Source organism: Lampris incognitus, chromosome 12 (assembly GCF_029633865.1).
Source record: "Lampris incognitus isolate fLamInc1 chromosome 12, fLamInc1.hap2, whole genome shotgun sequence".
Taxonomy (NCBI): domain Eukaryota; kingdom Metazoa; phylum Chordata; class Actinopteri; order Lampriformes; family Lampridae; genus Lampris; species Lampris incognitus.
The window spans coordinates 6,810,024-6,831,389 of NC_079222.1; the positions used below are offsets into that span (position 1 = coordinate 6,810,024).

The 21,366-nt window shown below is 44.6% G+C and overlaps 1 protein-coding gene across 1 annotated transcript in view; it reads left to right on the forward strand.

Moving 5' to 3' along the window:
* Positions 1–2,712: 2,712 nt before the first annotated feature.
* The window catches only part of sh3bp2 (SH3-domain binding protein 2), a 50,246-nt gene continuing 31,592 nt past the window's right edge, over positions 2,713–21,366 (forward strand). The window contains exon 1 of the mRNA XM_056291187.1: positions 2,713–2,806. Within this exon, the coding sequence (XP_056147162.1) occupies positions 2,715–2,806 (92 nt within the window). The 5' untranslated portion in view covers positions 2,713–2,714. The remainder of the gene's footprint in view (positions 2,807–21,366) is intronic.

Consider the following 21,366-nt stretch of genomic DNA (forward strand, 5'->3'; position numbering starts at 1 on the left):
GTGGTTTGCAGCTGAGTGGGAAATAGCCGGGATGAGAGTCAGCACCTCCACCTCTGGGGCCATGGTTCTCTGTGGGAAAATGGTGGATTGTGCCCTCTGGGTTGGGGATGAGTTGTTGCCTCAAGTGAAGGAGTGGAGGAGGAGAACAGCAGTTGCTTCCCTGTGAGACAGGAATTGCAAAATCTGTTTGATGTTTTCTAACACATGTAGTAAACTTACCAGCAACACCTTTATCTTATGGCCATACAGTGGGACTAACAAAATTTACCAAGGATGTAATCCCATTTTTCCAAACTACTGAATTGTCCTTGTGCTGTGGTGCATGGTGTTTTAGTTGGTAGGTATGCAGATGGATGGATGGATGGATGGATGGATGGATAGATAGATAGATAGATAGAGAGAGAGAGAGAGAGAGAGAGAGAGAGAGAGAGAGAGAGAGAGAGAGAGAGAGAGAGAGAGAGAGAGAGAGAGAGAGAGAGAGAGAGAGAGAGAGAGAGAGAGAGAGAGAGAGAGAGAGAGAGAGAGAGAGAGAGAGAGAGAGAGAGATAGATAGATAGATAGATAGATAGATAATGATTACATTTATATAGTGCTTTATCTAGACACCCAAAGTGTTTCACATTGAAGGGGGTAACTCACTTCAACCACCACCAATGTGTAGCACCCACCTGGGTGATGCACGGCAGCCATTTTTCAACAAAACGCTCACCACACATCAGCTTGAGGGGGAGAGGGAGGAATCATTGAGCCAATTACATGGAGGGGATGATTAGGTGGCTGGATGGAGAGAGCCGGGTTTGGAATTTTGCCAGCACACCGGGGAACCCCCTACTCTTTGTGATAAGTGCCATGGGATCTTTAATGACCACAGTGAGTCAGGACCTCAGTTTCGGCTGTGGCGATGGTTCCCGGACTGCTCCCCTAGAATTCGCTGCATTGGTGTCAGAAGTGGGATAACGTACACGAATAAGTGTAACGTACACAAATAAGTGGACACGTTAGCCCTTGGCTAACAGGTTGGACCCTTTAGTCGACTGGTTGACGGCGCTCGTGGTGCGGGAGATACGGATTCGCATCCCGGCTGCGGCGGTTCCTGTGGTTGCCCCCCGAATTCGCTACACTGGTGTCAGAAGTGGGATGCGCGCAGACGCGCTTCCCGAAGGAGGGGGGTAGTGTTCATGTCTCCTCCGAAGGACGGCATCTCCTACGGCACAGTGTGTCCGTCACTGCGCTGGGGTATTGGGATTTGATATTTGTTGCTTTTTTTAATTAGGACCAGAGGGAAGACTGCCTCCTACTCGCCCACCAACACCACTTCCGGCAGCAGCTCATTTTCCCGGGAGGTCTCCCATCCAAGTACTAGCCAAGCCCACACCTGCTTAGCTTCTGTCATTTGGCAGAGCCAGGGTATATGTTGGTATGGCTGCCCACAATAAGAAGCCTCGGTTGATAGAGCAGGCCCCAACAGGAAACAGCTCAAATAGATAGATATATGGATGGATGGATGGATGGATGGATGGATAGTCAAAGGTGTTGCGTCTAAAGCACCAGCCCACCACCTATTTATTATCAATATACAGACTAATAGATAGAAAAGCCAACAAATTCTGAACCTCTCAGCCAGTCTTATTGCATGCTCACAGAAAGAGCATAGTTAAATTATAAACCCGCATGTTGAATATAAGTTGTTGTGCCAAACAGCCAATAGAGGTCGCCATCATATTTGTGTCATGTTTCTCTGCGTAAAGGGTGTCTACTGTACTAAATGGGGGAAAGGTGTCCATACGCTTGTAGAATATATTTAACATTTTAGAAAATTAATAATGGCATACCATTTTAGTTAACGCTGTAACGATAATGCAATATTTTATTGGTTCCTTTGACACATGTTCATCACACACACACACAACATGCTGCTGACTCAGCATAAGAACAGCACTATCTTGAACCATTGATAAAAGGAAGAAAACCTGGGCCGCCCTGACCAAATAATCGTCCATGGCAGCCATTTTTCCTGTCTTTGTTATGTGTTATTGTGCCTTTAGTAAAGTGTTGGTCAACCAAAACTTACAATAAGTGAGGTGTGTGTGTGTGTGTGTGTGTGTGTGTGTGTGTGTGTGTGTGTGTGTGTGTGTGTGTGTGTGTGTGTGTGTAACCTCTCTGTTGTTGCTTTCTGGGGGGTGGCAAGTCCCCCAGTCCCTTCCTCAGCTCCTGTGTGTTTCGTGTATCTGTGTGTGTGTGTGTGTGTGTGTGTGTGTGTGTGTATGGACCCTGGGTTGAAGCTGTCAGCCAACCACACGCCTCACCACAGGAAGTAGGAAGTAAAAATATGCAGCCTGTGAACCAATGAGAAGCCTTGCTTGACAGAACAGACCCCAACAGGAAACAGCTCAGGAAATTTTGAGTTTCAGTCTCCCCCTTGCAACACAACTGACTACTCCACCTGTCTGTGCTCTCCATTGATCTCCCTGTTCGACTATTTTTCTGTTCACCAGTCTGTTCTGCTTCTCTTGGTCTTGCTTACCGCCCTGCTTGATAATCCCTTCTGCCTGTCTTGCTTTCACTCGCTCCATCCATCCATCTCTTTAACTGTTCATCTACCTATCCACCAGCCAAGCCATTCATCCATCTTTAAGACCATTGTACGCTGTTTCCAAACTGGTGAACAGCATGGTGGTTGGCCGTTCAGCGCTCCAGCCGTCAAGTCATCAGCCATGTCCGCTGCGTCAGTGAGGAAGAAGAAGTCTTTTTCACAGAGCTCCAAACCAAGTGTCAGGATGTGTGTGCGGGAACAGAGAGACGTTATGTAAGTCTGGACTCTACCTTCGTTCTGCTGGTTCTAGCTGACTTGATTAGTATTTGCTTGAGACCTTTTTGGTTTTAGATATCTGTTGTCCCTTCCTGTAGCGCTGACATCTGCTGTCAGTGTTCAGTCGAAATATATCTCCTCACCGAGGTCAGCCTTGTCTGTTACCGCTAATCTGGTCGCCTAAATCTACATTTGTGTTTTTTTCCATTAGTTGCTGCTTTTATCTTTCTCAAGACAGACCCTTTCATATTCAAAGTGCCTTTGAGCACCACTCATGGGTGCATCTCCATTCTGGACTTGCTGAGTCTGACCGATTTAAAATGTCAGCGTAGATGTAGGTTCAGTTTCTTTCTCAAATAAACTAAAATGTTGGATCCATGCTCTAGTTATTTACTGGTTACCAATCGGTTTGCTCTTCAAGCTGTTTTTGAGCACAGTGTATGCATATGTGTAGGTGTACATATACACAGTGTATGTGTATGTGTACATCTGTGTATGTGTATGCGTATGTATGTGTTCATGTACTTGTGCACATGTATGTGTATGTATATGTGGATGTGTACATGTACATATATGCTCATGTGTGTATGTGTGGTTGTATGTGTACATGTACACTACCGTTCAAAAGTTTGGGATCACCCAAACAATTTTGTGTTTTCCATGAAAAGTCACACTTATTCACCACCATATGTTGTGAAATGAATAGAAAATAGAGTCAAGACATTGACAAGGTTAGAAATAATGATTTGTATTTGAAATAAGATTTTTTTTACATCAAACTTTGCTTTCGTCAAAGAATCCTCCATTTGCAGCAATTACAGCATTGCAGACCTTTGGCATTCTAGCTGTTAATTTGTTGAGGTAATCTGGAGAAATTGCACCCCACGCTTCCAGAAGCAGCTCCCACAAGTTGGATTGGTTGGATGGGCACTTCTTTGAGCAGATTGAGTTTCTGGAGCATCACATTTGTGGGGTCAATTAAACGCTCAAAATGGCCAGAAAAAGAGAACTTTCATCTGAAACTCGACAGTCTATTCTTGTTCTTAGAAATGAAGGCTATTCCATGCGAGAAATTGCTAAGAAATTGAAGATTTCTTACACCGGTGTGTACTACTCCCTTCAGAGGACAGCACAAACAGGCTGTAACCAGAGCAGAAAAAGAAGTGGGAGGCCGCGTTGCACAACTGAGCAAGAAGATAAGTACATTAGAGTCTCTAGTTTGAGAAACAGACGCCTCACAGGTCCCCAACTGGCATCTTCATTAAATAGTACCTGTTAGAGCCTGTTTGTGCTGTCCTCTGAAGGGAGTAGTACACACCGGTGTAGGAAATCTTCAATTTCTTAGCAATTTCTCGCATGGAATAGCCTTCATTTCTAAGAACAAGAATAGACTGTCGAGTTTCAGATGAAAGTTCTCTTTTTCTGGCCATTTTGAGCGTTTAATTGACCCCACAAATGTGATGCTCCAGAAACTCAATCTGCTCAAAGAAGTGCCCATCCAACCAATCCAACTTGTGGGAGCTGCTTCTGGAAGCGTGGGGTGCAATTTCTCCAGATTACCTCAACAAATTAACAGCTAGAATGCCAAAGGTCTGCAATGCTGTAATTGCTGCAAATGGAGGATTCTTTGACGAAAGCAAAGTTTGATGTAAAAAAAATCTTATTTCAAATACAAATCATTATTTCTAACCTTGTCAATGTCTTGACTCTATTTTCTATTCATTTCACAACATATGGTGGTGAATAAGTGTGACTTTTCATGGAAAACACGAAATTGTTTGGGTGATCCCAAACTTTTGAACGGTAGTGTATATGTGGGTATTAAGGAGCATAGTGTCTTAACCTAGCGTGTCAGAATCAATATCACTATATTTATTTTTGTTAACAGTTCGTACATATCAGAAACTCAAAGCACTATTACTTCATTTTGCACATGATATGAGAAATCCCTTACAATGCAAGGAAAATGGGCAAAGTGGGAAATGGTAGACTACATGTAGTGCCCTAGTTGACTTCTCCCCATATTTCTGTTCAGTCCATGTAACCATGAACAGAAACATACTCTATATTTAGCTCTGTGACTTTTGGATTGTGAAGTGGTTTGTCAAGGTTTTAGTTTAAGAAACTCACATTGAAAGGAAGTTATTAGTAAAGCGTAAATTCATTTAATCCACTTGAGCTCGTGGCAAATCCCATTGCACATTTCACACCACAGAAAAATTGCCAGCGGTAAAATGGATAAATTACATAAAGAAAAAAGAAGCGAGAAAGAAGCATGTGTAAAAGCAGTAAAATTAGCACAAAATAGATACCACACATATAAAACAAAGCAGTTTTACTTAGTTGTAAAAAGAAATATTTTCAGTTTGAGCTTAAAGCACGCTATAGCATTACATGTCTCATATAGAGTACATAGATGTAGTGGCCAGTTTACATCTTAAATAGAATGAATAAGGTATTTCTGTTGCTGTTATAAACGTGTTTTGGCCTCTTATATACACTGATTTTCCTTCTGGATCACCGCCTTGCCATGGTGGAGAAGCTTGCGTGTACCAATGATCCCAAGAGCTATGCGGTCCGGAGCTTGGCTCCTGGTAGGGTCACCCAAGGCGGATCGGTCAAGGAGGAGGTTCCAGACAAAGCGCGATCCAACAAAGACCTCAACTGCGGAACTGGCAGAAGATGTCTCCAGGTCACAACGGCAGTGACGGCAGATGAAGGCTGCAACAGAGGGTAATCCCCAATCGTCTTGTTTCTCCATGCCATTGGACTCTGGCCACCCCCTGCCAAGGACCATGTTGTGGCTGCAGGTGCATCAGCAACTCCACGTAAAAAGCTGTAACATGCAGGCGTCCTCCCACAAAGATCAAGCCATAAACATCCAGGATCAAAGCACTGTGGTGATCATGAAGAGGTGATGGGGGCAGGACAGTGAAGTCTATTTTTGTTGTTGTCTCCAACAACTCCCTCAACAATCCAACGAGGAGGACATGGCAGTACCACCTAGTCTAAGGGAAATCCAGGATGCCATCAGGAAGATGAAAATCAACAAGGCTGCTGGTCCTGATAAAATACCGGCAGAAGTACTGAGGGCAGGTGGACCTACACTCCTCAGACATATGTCTGTGAATGTTCTCATTCATCCAGGTCATGGTTATCCAAAGGAGTTGAATCAAGTGCGACTGGACTTGGTATATATCCGTGAAGACGTTTCGCCTCTCATCCAAGAGGCTTCCTCAGTTCGTGCCTTTCTGACTAGACCAAGCTAGTCTGACTGGCTGGTGATGAGACTCAGAATTTATCCTCTTTGGAGTCGTTATCAGAGCTATAGATGTCCATGGCTCTTTGTGTCCCGATGTTAACCAACGCCCGTCGCTAACAGAGCCATAGATATGAGTAGCTCTTTTGTGTACCAATGTTTGACCGCGCCCGTCATTATCGGAGCTACTGATATGCGTGGCTCTCCTGTGCTCCGATGTCCAACCGCGCAATTTGCATTTGTTTAGCAGCGACGGTCGTTGGGGGTGTTAGTTTCGACTTCATTATTCAGTGGTCATGAGGGTCGTTGGAGCCGTTAGTGACCGACTGTTGTTCTTGGAGGCTAGGCTTCTTGAGTCTCCTGGGTAGAGATGAAAGGACGACATTGTAAGTGGGAGATAGGTGGTGTCTCAGACCTCCTCCTCTGTTGAGGGATGGTTTTTCCAGTTTCACATAGATGGCTTCCTTCACCCCTCTTTCAAACCATCTATCTTCTCTGTCCAAAATGTGTACGTTGCTGTCCTCGAAGGAGTGCGTCTTCTCCTTTAGGTGTAGATAGACTGCTGAGTCTTGTCCTGAGGAGTTTGGCCTTCTGTGTTGGGCCATCCGTTTGTGTAGTGGTTGTTTCGAAACTAACACCAGCCTTAATAAATCCTGTTTATACTTTCAAGGCATAAAATCATGTTAGCGTGGTTCTAGGATGGTAGATGAGAGCATCACGCAGCCGCTTGTTTTTCTTACATGCAGGAGGAAAACATACATTACCATCAAGCCCCTTGAAATTAACATCATATGGGCGAATCAAAGATGTTGGGACCCATGTGACATAGGTGAACACGTGAGGTCCAGCATGTTGGACCAATATAATATGAGGCAAGTAGAAAGGCAACATGCCAGAATTAGCAAGTCTGGGTAGACTTGAACGAAGCTGGGACGAGCTGTTCTACTCCACTACTGTTACCTGTCTAACCCACAATGCCCCCTGGTATCCAGTATTAGTCAGTAGAGAGAAACATTTTACTGGTTCTACCTTTAAATATTAAGAACCTATCGATAATCATGTTGGTTTACTTATCTGATCTCAACATTAGCAGCTATGGGAGGGAACATCACAAACATTACACTTTTCTTGATTTTTCAGGAGGGGACAAAAGCTTCTTTTTTTTTTCTTACAAGATGACGATATATGGTGTGGCACTGTTGCGTCACCCCGCGAACCTTAACCATGTTTCCATTTATAATCTGGTGTACTCTCAACATTTCCATCCACTCAGCACAATACTCGCTTAAGGAAAATAATTGGTTTATGCCACAGGCATAGGCGCAAGTCCATGAATACTGGGAGGGCATCCAGTGCTTTACCTGTGCCCCCGTGCATAGGGTTAGTGGTTGTGTCAGGAAGGGCACCCGACGCGACATTTTTCCAAATTATTATGCGGATTGACAAAACCATACCGGATCAGTCGACGTGCCATACGGGATCAGTCAAGGCCCAGGTTAACAACAGCTGCCATTGGTGCTGTGCCCTCACGGGTCACCGATGGAAACTATAAAATCTGCTGTGGCGACCCCTGAGAAACAGGGAACAAGCCGAAAGAAGAAGATTGTTTTGTTTCACAGGATTTCTTTGATATTTAGTCTTGGCTTTCTTTCATTAATCAAACAGTTTTGTGTGGTCGGAGACAGTTCAGTAGTTTTGTTCACAGCTTTTGGAGGCAAATAAATACTCCATCTACTCTGAAGTTGAAACCAGACTGACCTTCCTGTCTCCATTAACTGATCTGATACGGACATTGGTCTTAATGGTTTTATAATGAAGACACTGCTGAATATGGTCTAAAGGCCAGCGGTTGTGGTTATAAAAAATGCTTTGTAGATTAAGACTCACAATGCAAAAATGTTTTAAAGTAACAGAAACGTCTTTCCATCTTGTTTTAAGAATCATTTACTCGGGGGTGTCCGGGTGGCATGGCGGTCTAATGCGTTGCTTACCAACACGGAGATCACTGGTTCGAATCCCCGTGTCACCTCCGACTTGGTCAGGCATCCCTACAGACACAATTGGCCGTGTCTATGGGGGGGGAAGCCGGATGTGGGTATATGTCCTGGTCGCTGCGCTAGTGCCTCCTCAGGGGTCGGGGTACCTGCTCAGGGGGGGAGGGGGAACTGGGGGGAATAGTGTGATCCTCCCACAGGCTATGTCCCCCGAGTGAAACTCCTCACTGTCAGGTGAAAAGAAGCGGCTGGTGACTCCACATGTATCGGGGGAGACATGTGGTAGTCTGCAGCCCTCCCCGGATCGGCAGACGGGGTGGAGCAGCGACCGGGGACGGATCGGAAGAGTGGGTTAATTGGCCGGATACAACTGGGGAGAAAAAAAATTTGGAAAAAAAGAATCATTTACTCATTAAGTAGTTCAAGTTTTATTGTCTTTCAGGTAAAGAAGTGATTTTATCTTCTATTTCAAGAAATCTTACACATTGTTGAAATGGCCTACTGCACAAGTAGAAAGTTTACTTATTTTAGAATTTTTCTTACTTATATTCTTAGTAAAATATGCTACATTTTGGTTGTGTTTGTGACATGCCATTTTTGCGGTGCAGGGATCCTGACATGCTCATCCTGCCGACACTAAACCTGCTTACTCATAACCGTCACTCACCTTCATCGTCACTGTGTGTGTGTGTGTTTTAAGATGAAACCACGTTGAAGGCAATGAATTCTCATTCGTAATCCCCGGTCTCGCTTCTCTCTGCAACTTGATGCAAAATCAGTGCAAAACTCAACAAAGATTGCAAAAAAAAAAAAAAAAGATAGATTACCTTTCTGATGTAGCAACCCCCTCTATGTGATTCACTGTGGTTTACAAATTAGGTACCACACAAAATTATATCAGAAACTTCCATCTGTACTTCTAACTTCTTGAAAATTTAGAAGTAAAATTTAGGACTTATACCGGGCCATAGTGGTGAAGGGAGGGCCGATCCAGAAGGCAAAACTCTCAGTTTACCAGTCAGTCTTCATTCCAACCCTCACCTCTGGTCATGAGCTTTGGGTAGTGACCGAAAGGGTGAGATCGCGGATACAAGCGGCTGAAATGAGTTTCCTCCGTAGGGTGTCTGGGCTCAGCCTTAGAGATAGGGTGAGGAGCTTGGACATCCGGAGGGGGGTCGGAGTAGAGCCGCTGCTCCTTCACGTCGAAAGGAGCCAATTGAGGTGGTTCGGGCATCTGATTAGGATGCCTCCAGGGCACATGAAATTTTCCGGGCACGTCCAACTGGAAGGAGACCCCGGGGTAGACCCATAACTCACTGGAAGGGACTACATGTCCAGTCTGGCCTGGGAACGCCTTGGGATCCCCCAGGAGGAGCTGGAGGACGTTGCTGGGTAGAGGGACGTCTGGAGCACCCTACTTAGCTTGCTGCCACCGCGACCCGACCCCGGATAAGTGGCAGATGATCACGATGATGATGATGATGAGGACTTGCACAGTTTGTGTGTGTGTGTGTGTGCTGTGTGTGTGTGTATTTTGCTAAAGTTTGTTTTAATGCCTGTTAGCGGTTCGCTACCTGTTTACTGTAATCACAGATTGTAAACTGTGAAAACTCTGCAACCTGTCTCACAGGTTCCTGTAGAGGACCGCAGCCATATTTGGAAAGAGGAAGTGATGATGATGCACGGGGAAAGCCAGAGCTTCCTGGAGAAGTGAGGCCCCGAATTTACCATTGTAGCTTTCTGTGAGCTCACCGCCACAGTGTGTGTGTGTGTGTGTGTGTGTGTGTGTGTGTGTGTGTGTGTGTGTGTGTGTGTGTGTGTGTGTGTGTGTGTGTGTGTGTGTGTGTGTGTGTGTGTGTGAGAAACGTGCATCGCAGAGAGAGGGAAAGAAAGAGTATTTGTTTTTCCACCTTCGTTAGGTTTATAAAAAGATGCCGTGTCCAGCCACCTATTTCACAAGTATAATAGAAATGTGTCATTGAAGTCATCAGGGGCTTTCCATCACACCATGATACTCTTCTCTTTCACTTTAAGAATCTCACAACAGTGAATATGTGCTGAACTTGCCACTGGCCACAAGTATGTTAGAACAGTAAATCTGCTCCAGCGGGTCTAGGAGAGCCCTGGTTCACCAGTATAAGAGGATTTGACATTTTTACCTAAAGGGAATACTATATTTTCAGAAGAATCAGCAATCAGAAACACATTTTTGGTCGACATATCGTTTCCCCCAGCCCACAGCAGTGCAGCACAAAGACAGAAACACACATCCAAAAGCTACGAGAACTTCAAGAACACACATACTAACTAACACATAGATCTAAACTAACACGTACATCTAAACTAAACAAAAAAAAATGTTTTTAAAAAATCACTGTCCAAGGGAACGAACGCCAGCCAGGATGACTGTCAGAACTGCCGGTCTGCATAGGATAGCAGTTGGCTTAGCCTGCCCCGCTTCCGCGTCCTGTCAGACCGCCTTCGGTGCTTCCTCCTTGGGCACAGCTCCAGACAGGGGCCATGGCCCCTGGGCCCACCAAACGCAGCAGACCAGGCTCCCCCAGCCGATCCAGCGCCAGCTCTCCCAGCCAGACACCCTCGACACACCTCCCCGCACTCCACATGACGACACCAAAAACACAAGTCAACTCTAGGCTAGGCCGCCACAAGACCGCCCTCAGTGTTATCAGAACTGGCGGTCTGCATGGGCTAGCAGTTAGCTTAGCCTGCCCCACTTCAGCGTCCTGTCAGACCCCGCCTTCGATGCGTCCTCCTTGGGCACAGCTCCAGGCAGGGCCGTGGTCCTTGGGCCTACAGGACGCAGCCGACCGGGCTGCCTGAGCCGATCCAATGCCAGCTCTCCCAGCCAGACACCCTCGACACACCTGCCCGCACTCCACATGACGACACCAAAAGCACCACAGACAACACCAGGCGAGGCCACCGCCAGACCACCCTCGGTGTTATCGGAACTGCCGGTCTGCATGGGCTAGCAGTTAGCTTAGCCTGCCCCGCTTCCGCGTCCTGTCAGACCGCACTCGGTGTTACCTCTTCGAGCACAGCTCCATGTAGGGCCGTGGTCCCTGGGCCCACACAACACAGCAGACCAAGCTCTCCCAGCCAATCCGGCGTCAGCTCTCCCAGCCATCAAACAAGGACAAAACTTAAACGCAGACACGGACAAAAACACTGCATGGTGGGTGGGTGGGTAGTGAGCGAGGCCGTTTCAAATGCCATGTTCCCACCATTCTTATGACTAAAGTAATAAAACTGACAATTTCAGAGGCTTTTCCAAAAAGAAACACTGTCTGGCTGCTAAAACAATAATATCACAATTTACCGGAACAAACATGGGAAGTTGTTTAATTCAGCATTGGTTTTCAACTTGACTCTATAAATGTCTTTGATTCAAAATTCGATATTCTCAATTTTAACATATGCTCTCACACAGTCATTACATATAATTATGCTTGCAGACTACTCATTCAATCATAAACCGGTAAGGAGGATATTATGACTTCAGAGGCAGTCATGTAAATACCTTTGACTGATTATCTTTATCTGGGTGAGGTGGAAATCAGACTAAGCATAACACAATCACACGGCACCAAGATTGTGGATCAATGCTACATTGATTGGTCCATGTGAACACCTTGGTAAAGTTTCTCCTGGCTTTTTGAAGCTGCACATTAAAGGTCACCAAACAAAGAGAACCAGATGTTGTTTGTGCAGTACAAATGCCGTAAACCTTAGCGTTGATTTTATAGAAACCATGTATACCTGGATACATGAGAACTTATCTCGAACCATGTACACACTGAGGTGAGCCCAACATAGATGTAACACACTGAGGTGAGCCCAACATAGATGTAACACACTGAGGTGAGCCCAACATAGATGTAACACACTGAGATGAGCCCAACATGGATATACACACTGAGGTGAGCCCAACATAGATGTAACACACTGACGTAAGCCCAACATAGATGTAACACACTGAGATGAGCCCAACATAGATGTAACACACTGAGATGAGCCCAACATAGATGTAACACACTGACGTAAGCCCAACATAGATGTAACACACTGACGTAAGCCCAACATAGATGTACACACTGAGGTGAGCCCAACATAGATGTACACACTGAGGTGAGCCCAACATAGATGTACACACTGAGGTGAGCCCAACATAGATGTAACACACTGAGGTGAGCCCAACATAGATGTACACACTGAGGTGAGCCCAACATAGATGTAACACACTGACGTAAGCCCAACATAGATGTAACACACTGAGGTGAGCCCAACATAGATGTAACACACTGAGGTGAGCCCATCATAGATGTAACACACTGAGGTGAGCCCAACATAGATGTAACACACTGAGGTGAGCCCAACATAGATGTAACACACTGAGGTGAGCCCATCATAGATGTAACACACTGAGGTGAGCCCAACATAGATGTACACACTGAGGTGAGCCCAACATAAATGTACACACTGAGGTGAGCCCAACATAATTGTAACACACTGAGGTGAGCCCAACATAGATGTAACACACTGAGATGAGCCCAACATAGATGTAACACACTGAGGTGAGCCCAACATAGACGTAACACACTGAGGTGAGCCCATCATAGATGTAACACACTGAGGTGAGCCCAACATAGATGTAACACACGGAGGTGAGCCCAACATAGATGTAACACACTGAGGTGAGCCCATCATAGATGTAACACACTGAGGTGAGCCCAACATAGATGTACACACTGAGGTGAGCCCAACATAGATGTAACACACTGAGGTGAGCCCAACATAGATGTAACACACTGAGGTGAGCCCAACATAGATGTAACACACTGAGGTGAGCCCAACATAGATGTAACACACTGAGGTGAGCCCATCATAGATGTAACACACTGAGGTGAGCCCAACATAATTGTAACACACTGAGGTGAGCCCAACATAGATGTACACACTGAGGTGAGCCCAACATAGATGTAACACACTGAGGTGAGCCCAACATAGATGTACACACTGAGGTGAGCCCAACATAGATGTAACACACTTTAATCACAATAAATTGATTATTCCCAGTAATGGTGACCATGTTCTTCATGCACAGTTAACATGAAGAAGCTGGCAGTTTGTTTGTGTGTGTGTGTGTGTGTGTGTGTGTGTGTGTGTGTGTGCTTGCATGTGTGCATGTATCCGTGTGTGTGTGTTTGTGCGTGTGTGTACTTGTGTGTGCATTTGTGTGTGAGTGTGTATGCGTGAGTGTATGTGTGCGTATGTGTGTGTGTGTCTGTGTGCATGTCTCCGTTTGTATGTGAGTGTGTGTGTGTGTGTGTGTGTGCGTATGTGTGTGTGTGTCTGTGTGCATGTCTCCGTTTGTATGTGAGTGTGTGTGTGTGTGTGCATGTCTCCGTTTGTATGTGATTGTGTGTGTGTGTGTGTGCATGTGAGTGTGTGTATGCGTGCGTTTGTGTTTGTGTATGTGTGCATATGTGTGTGTTTGCGTATGTGTCTGTGCGTGTGTGCGCGCGTGTGTGTGGTGTGTGCATGCGTGAGTGTGTGTGTGTGTGTGTGTGTGTGTCTACCGGGAGGAAACACATCTGAATGAGCCTGGTATGCGACCAGCCACTCCTTTTTTTTTGTGCTTCCCTTCCTGCCAAACAGCAGCTCTCCCTCAGATTAACATCTCTGCTCACCAACATCGCCAGAGTGCATCATGGGTAAAAGGTCAGGGGGTTCACAGCTGAGCTACCCACTTAAAGAATGTCTCACATCTGTGACTGTAATCAGGGATAATGCACATTTACTGAATAAGTTAAGTTTGGGGTATTTATCTGACGCTCATTGCCAGAGCGACTTCAGATGACTGTAACAGAAGAATAAACTGTCTGTCTATTTTAAATTCTATCTAACTTCCCCAAAACAAGACGTTTAAGTTGGTCAGCCAGCTAGCCCACTGCTGCCGGAGATGCTGGAGGATGTTGTGATAGATACGAAACTGGAATTTTCAGATGTAAAATTCTTGGGAGAAAACTCCACAAACTACGAGGGCCACCCTGCCATCTTAGTTAGTTCCTATTACAAGCACCCAATTGGTTAGAGATAAAAACCACGGTGTGCTAAAAATACTCCTGTCACGCTTTACTGCAAAAAACGAGCTTAACAAGGTGTTCTATCTTGTTTTAAGTCTCATGATGGTTATTTCATGATGTTGCCAGTTACGTTTTTCTTACCCTACTGGTTTGTTTCAAGGAAATACCCTCGTTTCACGATAATAAGTCTCGTTATGAGGACTTTTCACCAAACAGTAAAATCTTAAAAAAGAAGAAATGTGATTTGAGATCATATTTCTTTTTTTAGAATAAACGTCTTGAAACAAGTAGTATTATCATGAAACAAGTCTCTTCAGTGTTTTCCCCAGTGTCATTCCAACGTTGGGGAGATGGGGGAGCTAAGACGGGGTGAGGTGATGGATGAAGGAGGGGATGTATTGTACACACCTTGGTTTTCATCAGCATATCAGTAGTAGTAGTAGTAGTAGTAGTAGTAGCAGTAGTAGTAGTAGTAGTAGTAGCATCAGTAGTAGTGGTAGCAGTAGTAAAACTTGATCATTTGTGAGATGGTATTGCGGTTTGGCATCCTAATTTCTGCCATGGGATCAGTAAATTATTTGTCATCATCATCATCATCACCATGTCTCGGGTACCTAACATGCAACTTTAACTTTTCCTGTAAGGAGGGCGATGCCTTTGCCTGGTGGCAGCCTTGACAGTTTACCAGTATAACTGGTTGTTGGTGATATAACAACTATTGAAGACAAGGAGAGAGGCACTATTGAGCTACGTATACTCTGCTTAATGCTCTATTGTCACTATTGAAGGACAGAGAGACACACACACAAACATGGATTAAAAGGTTGAAAGACAAAAGCTATTGAACTATAAAGACTATTGAAAACCGCTGACATGTTATTGAAGGCCAGAGACACACAAACACTATTGAGACTTTACTGAACACTCTGTTGACACGAGTGGCAGACTGTAACTCTTGAAACCTTAGCCCTCTGAACCCCCTTCAGGCCTATGACAATTCCTGCTCTGTAACAAAAATTAAGACACTAGCCCAGCCTAGACAAAGCAACAAGCAAACAACATGGAGAGCGTGAGAGTTATCACCAAAACAAAAACCAGTGTGACGACCACGGATGAATAGACTCGCCAGCCAGTTGGTTGACGGGTCGGACCCTTTAGTCGACTGGTTAACGTAGTCCCCCGTGGGTTCGCGTCTGGGCTACGGTTCCTGGCTGCCCCCCAAATTCACTACATTGGTGTCAGAAGTGGGACAGGTCAGACCCTTTAGACGACTAGTTAACGTAGTCGCCTTTGGTGCGGGAGACCCGGGTTCACGTCCCGGCTGCCCCCCCGAATTCGCTACAGCAGTTATCCAAAGGAGTTGAATCAAGTGCAACTGGACTTGGTACCAAGTCCAGTTGCACTTGATTCAACTCCTTTGGATAACCATGACCTGGATGAATGAGAACATTCACAGACATGCTACAACAGTTAATTCCTAAACAAAATGCAATTCTTTCTCACAAATAATCATCGCACAAGCTGTGTGCGCATTTCTGCGGAATATGGTGACAGCAGGCCGGGATGCAAAACACATGACAGCCAACCCCCTTTTACCACACAAAACCAACATTTCATGTAAGCCTACACGTCATGACAGCGCACACACAGCCAAGCGGCCATTAGCAACACGCATCGGAACCATGGACAGTGAACAGTGATCATGGCATTCTGCGAAACCACCACCACAAACAATAAATTATATAATTAAATTGGCACGGCAACCTATTAAATATGATATGTTACGGTAAATATACATAATGACCGCTGAGTTGGAAAAAAATAATCTTTACAACAATAATGACCGTTTTCCCAAATAAACCTTAGCATATGTATACAGGAGTGCTGCACAATAAAAACAGTTGGCACGGCAGCCTATAGATCTTTAATAACTTAACTAAATAAACTCTGGCGTAGGTCTTCATTTGTCGATTGCCTCCAACTTTTCATGAAAACTTAATCTTGAAAACGGCGTGGATAATAAATTCACAGCGACGTCCTCTTCGCTAGCAGTAACTTCACTCATGGCTACCGTCGCGAACCAACAGGCTAACTAGCTGGCTAGTTCATCGTTGGTTTTTTTTTCTCTAGCTTGTGATTTGGAACTTCTCATGAAGTTAACAAAGCCCATTTAGAGGGAAGATATGATTGGTCAATGTGAGGAAGCCTTGCCTGAGTGGCTAAAATGTAGGAGGCAGACTCAAAACCGTCTCTATAAAAATGATTTACTTACAGGGTGTTAGCCACATATAAAATTAAAGAATGAACAAGAAAACAAATGAACAAATTAATAGTTAACACGTCTTAACTGAAAAACTCAACTCCCAATAATTGAGTTTGAACTGACAAATAAACAGAACTCAACTCATAACAATTGAGCTTTAAATTAACATCATGTGCACACATCTACACCCTGATGTCCTACAGCCCTCTAACAACTCCAAAGCTACTGCTTTTATACTCCCTTCGAGTTGATCAGCAGCACCTGAGTTTAGGCTGCACCACTGTGGCAGGGAAAGCCAACACCCGGAAGTGATTCAAGATTGATGATGATGGGACAAATGGTGTGTTCTCACACACTTTCTCACAGTCAATTTTACTGTCATTTGAAATTACGCTCTCATTGGATTACTGTTGCTCGGGCCGCTGTAAAATTATAGCTTGAACACCAATCACAAGAGCTGAAGCATAGCCTTTTCTTCCTAGCAACTGCACAGAGCAAAATTCTGATAGGGAGACAAAGCAGCTTCTTTTATTTAACCCTTCACATTCCATCACACACTGAATAGGCAGGTTTGAAGGGGTTTGACACACAAATATGTCACATACAAAATAACACCCATTTACCATCTTTTGTGGCTTCGAAAAAGGCCTATTAATATATTGTAGCGAATTCGGGGGGCAACCACAGGAACTGCCGTGGCCGGGACGCGAACCCGAATCGCCCGCACCGCAGGAGACACCGCTAACCTTTCGACTAAAGGGTCAGACCCGCCAGCCAGCGGCCAGCGTGTCTTCTTATCCATGCACGTTACACTACGTTTGTTTTGCATTGTGTACCAAAGCAACTGTTGGCCCCACTGGTTGAAATCTTTACAACAAAGTGAAGTAGTCAGTGGATGATGAATGTCTAGTGATGTAAAGCAGAATAGGTGCGTGCTATTTAATCTTTTCAACAAAATTATGCTATTAATAAGGCAGCAACGTGTAGTTTCTCTTCACTAACTTCCCCTTTACTGCTAGTGAAACCATGACCATCATGTGCGGTGGTGTGCATTGTGGTTACCCTGGACCCATAACTGGAGAACTGTTTTCACCAATCTGAAGAAAATTACAATTTACTTTCTTGCTCTTTGCTTAACCCCAAAAATATTTGCTACAGTAAACGCCAGTTATGTGATTGCTTAGACTGTAGATCGCTCCTAAAAACCTACAATGTTTTTCAAATTAGGGTCTCGGACCTTAAAATAGTTTGAGGTAGTGCTTGTTTTGGACCCTTGCACGAGTCCTGCAATCTAGCAACAATTGCTGAAATCAGATAAATTTTACTCTAAATGATCAAAAATAATTTTTATGAGTGCAGACATATATACACTCCTTTCCTTTTGACTTCTGGCATCCCCCTAACATGAATTGTAGGAATGCGTCCAAACAACTTTTGTTACCTTCCCTTCATTCTGAATCCTTCATCGGTCCTTCAACTCACTCAATGAAAGGCACAATAATTGAGAAAAGCGATCTTCCTGCCGTACAAAAGAGAGGAACGTGACACAGTGCTGAGTCGGCAGTCCGAACACCACAGTGTTGTTTTAGTATTGTCTCTATGCTGTGTCTGCCTGTGCTCTTGTGTCGAGGATATCCTCCCATACTCCATAACGAGGCGTTGGTGAACTTTGACCTCTCTCAGGCTTAGAGACTTCTGTGTTTCTGCATAGCAGTCAAGTCAACTGTGTGTGTGTGTGTGTGTGAGTTTGTATATTTTCGTGCGTGGATGAGTGTTTGCATGATAGGGACAATTATTTAGAAATGGTTTTCGCTGTGCAACATACATGAACTGAAAAACAAGAGTGTTGACACACTTTTAAAGATTTTGTAGTATGAGGCAGCTCTGACTTCTAATTACTCATTCACAAACTGACAATTAGTCACACATTTAGCTGTACCATCTGTGTAGATTCGGTCGGGTGTTGGGGTGACATGGTGTAACCCTTCCAAAAATGTGTATGCGAGTGCATCTATAAATATATGTTTTTGTAAGACATTGAATATTTTCCCCCCTTTTTCTCCCCAATTGTACTTGGCAAATTACCCCACTGTTCTGAGCCATCCCGATCACTGCTGCACCCCCTCATGTGGAGTCACCAGCCACTTCTTTTCACCTGACAGTGAGGAGTTTCTCCTGGGGGACGTAGCACGTGGGAGAATCACGCTATTCCCCCCAGTCCCCCCCCGAACAAGCACCCCAACCGACCAGAGGAGGCGCTAGTGCAGCGATCAGGACACATACCCACATCCAGCTTCCCACCGGCAGACACGGCCAATTGTGTCTGTAGGGATGCCCGACCAAGCCGGCGGTAACACGGGGATTCAAACCAGCGATCCCCGTGTTGGTAGGAAACAGAATAGACCACTACGCTGCCCGGCCGCTGCTTCTCAGCCTTTTGGCTAAGATCAAGTGTAGATTTTGTGTTTTCTAAATTAATATAATCCTCACTTGTAAGAAAATTGGTAGAATGTATGTTTTTCTACGTCCCTACCAATATTCTGTCTTAGCCTCTCCCTGGTATTCTATCACTTGGTATTGTCCATGTAGTTTCATTCGAGGTAGGCTTTCACAGAAACACCCCCACAGAGATGTAAGTAAGACATTCTCTGTCACCTTTAACCTGCTCAAACAAATCAATCTATAAAAGTTTTTAAGTGTTTCTCAAGTGTCAGTTTGTTTATCTGGGTTGTTGGCTAGCTAAAAACATGTTTCAGACAGCTCACTTTAGCTTTGTTGAACAGGTGGCAGAAAAGCACCAGTTTTACAATGTCACTGTTAGGGGTCCAACCTTGGGGGTCATCCTCTGTGTGGAGTTTGCATGTTCTCCCCTTGTTTGCGGTGAGTTTTCTCCGGGTGCTCCTGTTTCCCCCACCATCAATGGAAACATGCATGTTAGGGTTTATACTCCTGTCTGTGTCCCTGACCATGGCAACTGGAAAAGAACTGGAGTCAGTTCCTGGGCGCAGCATAAAGGTGGCAGCCCACTGCTCCTAGCTACACAGAACACAGCTAGGATGAGTTCATTTGCAGTAACTGAATTTCCCTAAGGGGATTAATAAAGGAAACTTAATTAATGATTTTTAATTTAATATTCCAAACTTAACTCAATGATCCGGTATCATTCTATTAACAACAAAGTCACACAACAGTTGTGCTTCACATCTATTACATTCTGTGTCCGTGTTCCATTAGGTGCTTTAAAAATTACAATATTTCAACTAGAGAACACTGAAAGGGGATTATCTGAAATTTTGCCCTCAAATACATGCCATGTGTGCTCATGCACAGACCTGGTGGACAGAGGTTTTGCATTCTGAATTATTTCTGATGATATCTATATGATATTTTTCGATATGATGTTTTTGATATAGCCCCAATAATGAGATTCCCTATTCAGATTAAGCATAAATGTATGGCTGTAGTCGGGGTATGTGATGTATACTATGGGCCAGCATTCTCTAAAAACCCAGCAGGGACCCTTTTAAAATGGCAAATCTGCCCTGTAGGCCTTTAGCTTGCCAGGTAACAGCAACCTCTTCCAGTAGCTCCGGATGGGGAGAAGCCCATCTTCTTAGCTTCACACAGCTTATTTTTCATCATAACAAGATCTGGAGACCTCTGCTTGGTCGATGAACCATTTGATTTTGCGTTTAATCTGCAGCAGCAGCCTGTTCGCCCATTTCCTGCATATCAATGTCGAGGCTAAGAGGTGATGGTGTCTTTTGGTCTTCCCCGTAAACCACCAGTATTGAGGGCTTTGTAGACTGGCTCAGTGGTACCAGAGAGCTGTTACTGTCATATATCTTCATCAGATGTAAGAATTTTTTGGGCTGTGTTCTGAGGAAACCTCTTTACCAAAATTTGAGACAGTGAAACAAGACCAACAAGGTGGGTACCACAGCAAGGCTCCACTGCAGGATATTGGACAAGTTTATTGCCTTTGGTTGTTGTTGGCAGTGATGAAATGAGGTTAGCTCACACCAGGGTTATTTGTAGGGTTGCCAACTTCCCCAGATGAAAGTGCAGAAATGGAGGGGAGGGGGCATTGTCGGTTGTGCTTCTCATATAAATTCTCATATATTTATTGATGATATTGTTGTGGAAGCACATTTACTTTCTTCAGTGTTTTAGGCCTAGGACTATAAATTGAGAAAGTGAGCGCCCTCTAAGGTGCCCTTCCAGTGGACATAGCGTGATAAAGTACACTCTAGGGTACTCTTCCAGTGGACAAAATGTGATAAAGTGCCCTCTAAGGTGCCTTTCCAGTGGACAAAATGTGATAAAGTGCTCTCTAGGGTACTCTTCCAGTGGACAAAATGTGATAAAGTGCTCTCTAAGGTGCCTTTCCAGTGAACAAAATGTGATAAAGTGCTCTCTAGGGTACTCTTCCAGGGGACAAAATGTGATAAAGTGCTCTCTAGGGTACTCTTCCAGTGGACAAAATGTGATAAAGTGCTCTCTAAGGTGCCTTTCCAGGGGACAAAATGTGATAAAGTGCTCTCTAGGGTACTCTTCCAGTGGACAAAATGTGATAAAGTGCCCTCTAAGGTGCCTTTCCAGTGGACAAAATGTGATCCATTTTATTGATTTGTGCCCTTTCCAGTGGGCCATAAATGCATCACAACTTTCTGCGCACTGGTTCCCCACCACAAACAGATGGTGCCCTTCTTCTCCTTTTCACCCCTGACTCAAACGGCCTGAGTCTGCCGCTGAATGGGTAAGAGAGAGAGAGAGAGAAAAAAGTCTTAACATTACATCACAGACAAGCTTGGGAATCAGAGGATGGTTTCCTTCCATCTCTTACAATTTGTCCACAATGGTACAGTTTTAACATATAACCCGCATCCCACCTGCGGTGAATTAGTTCTCTAAGATACAGAACAAAATGAGTC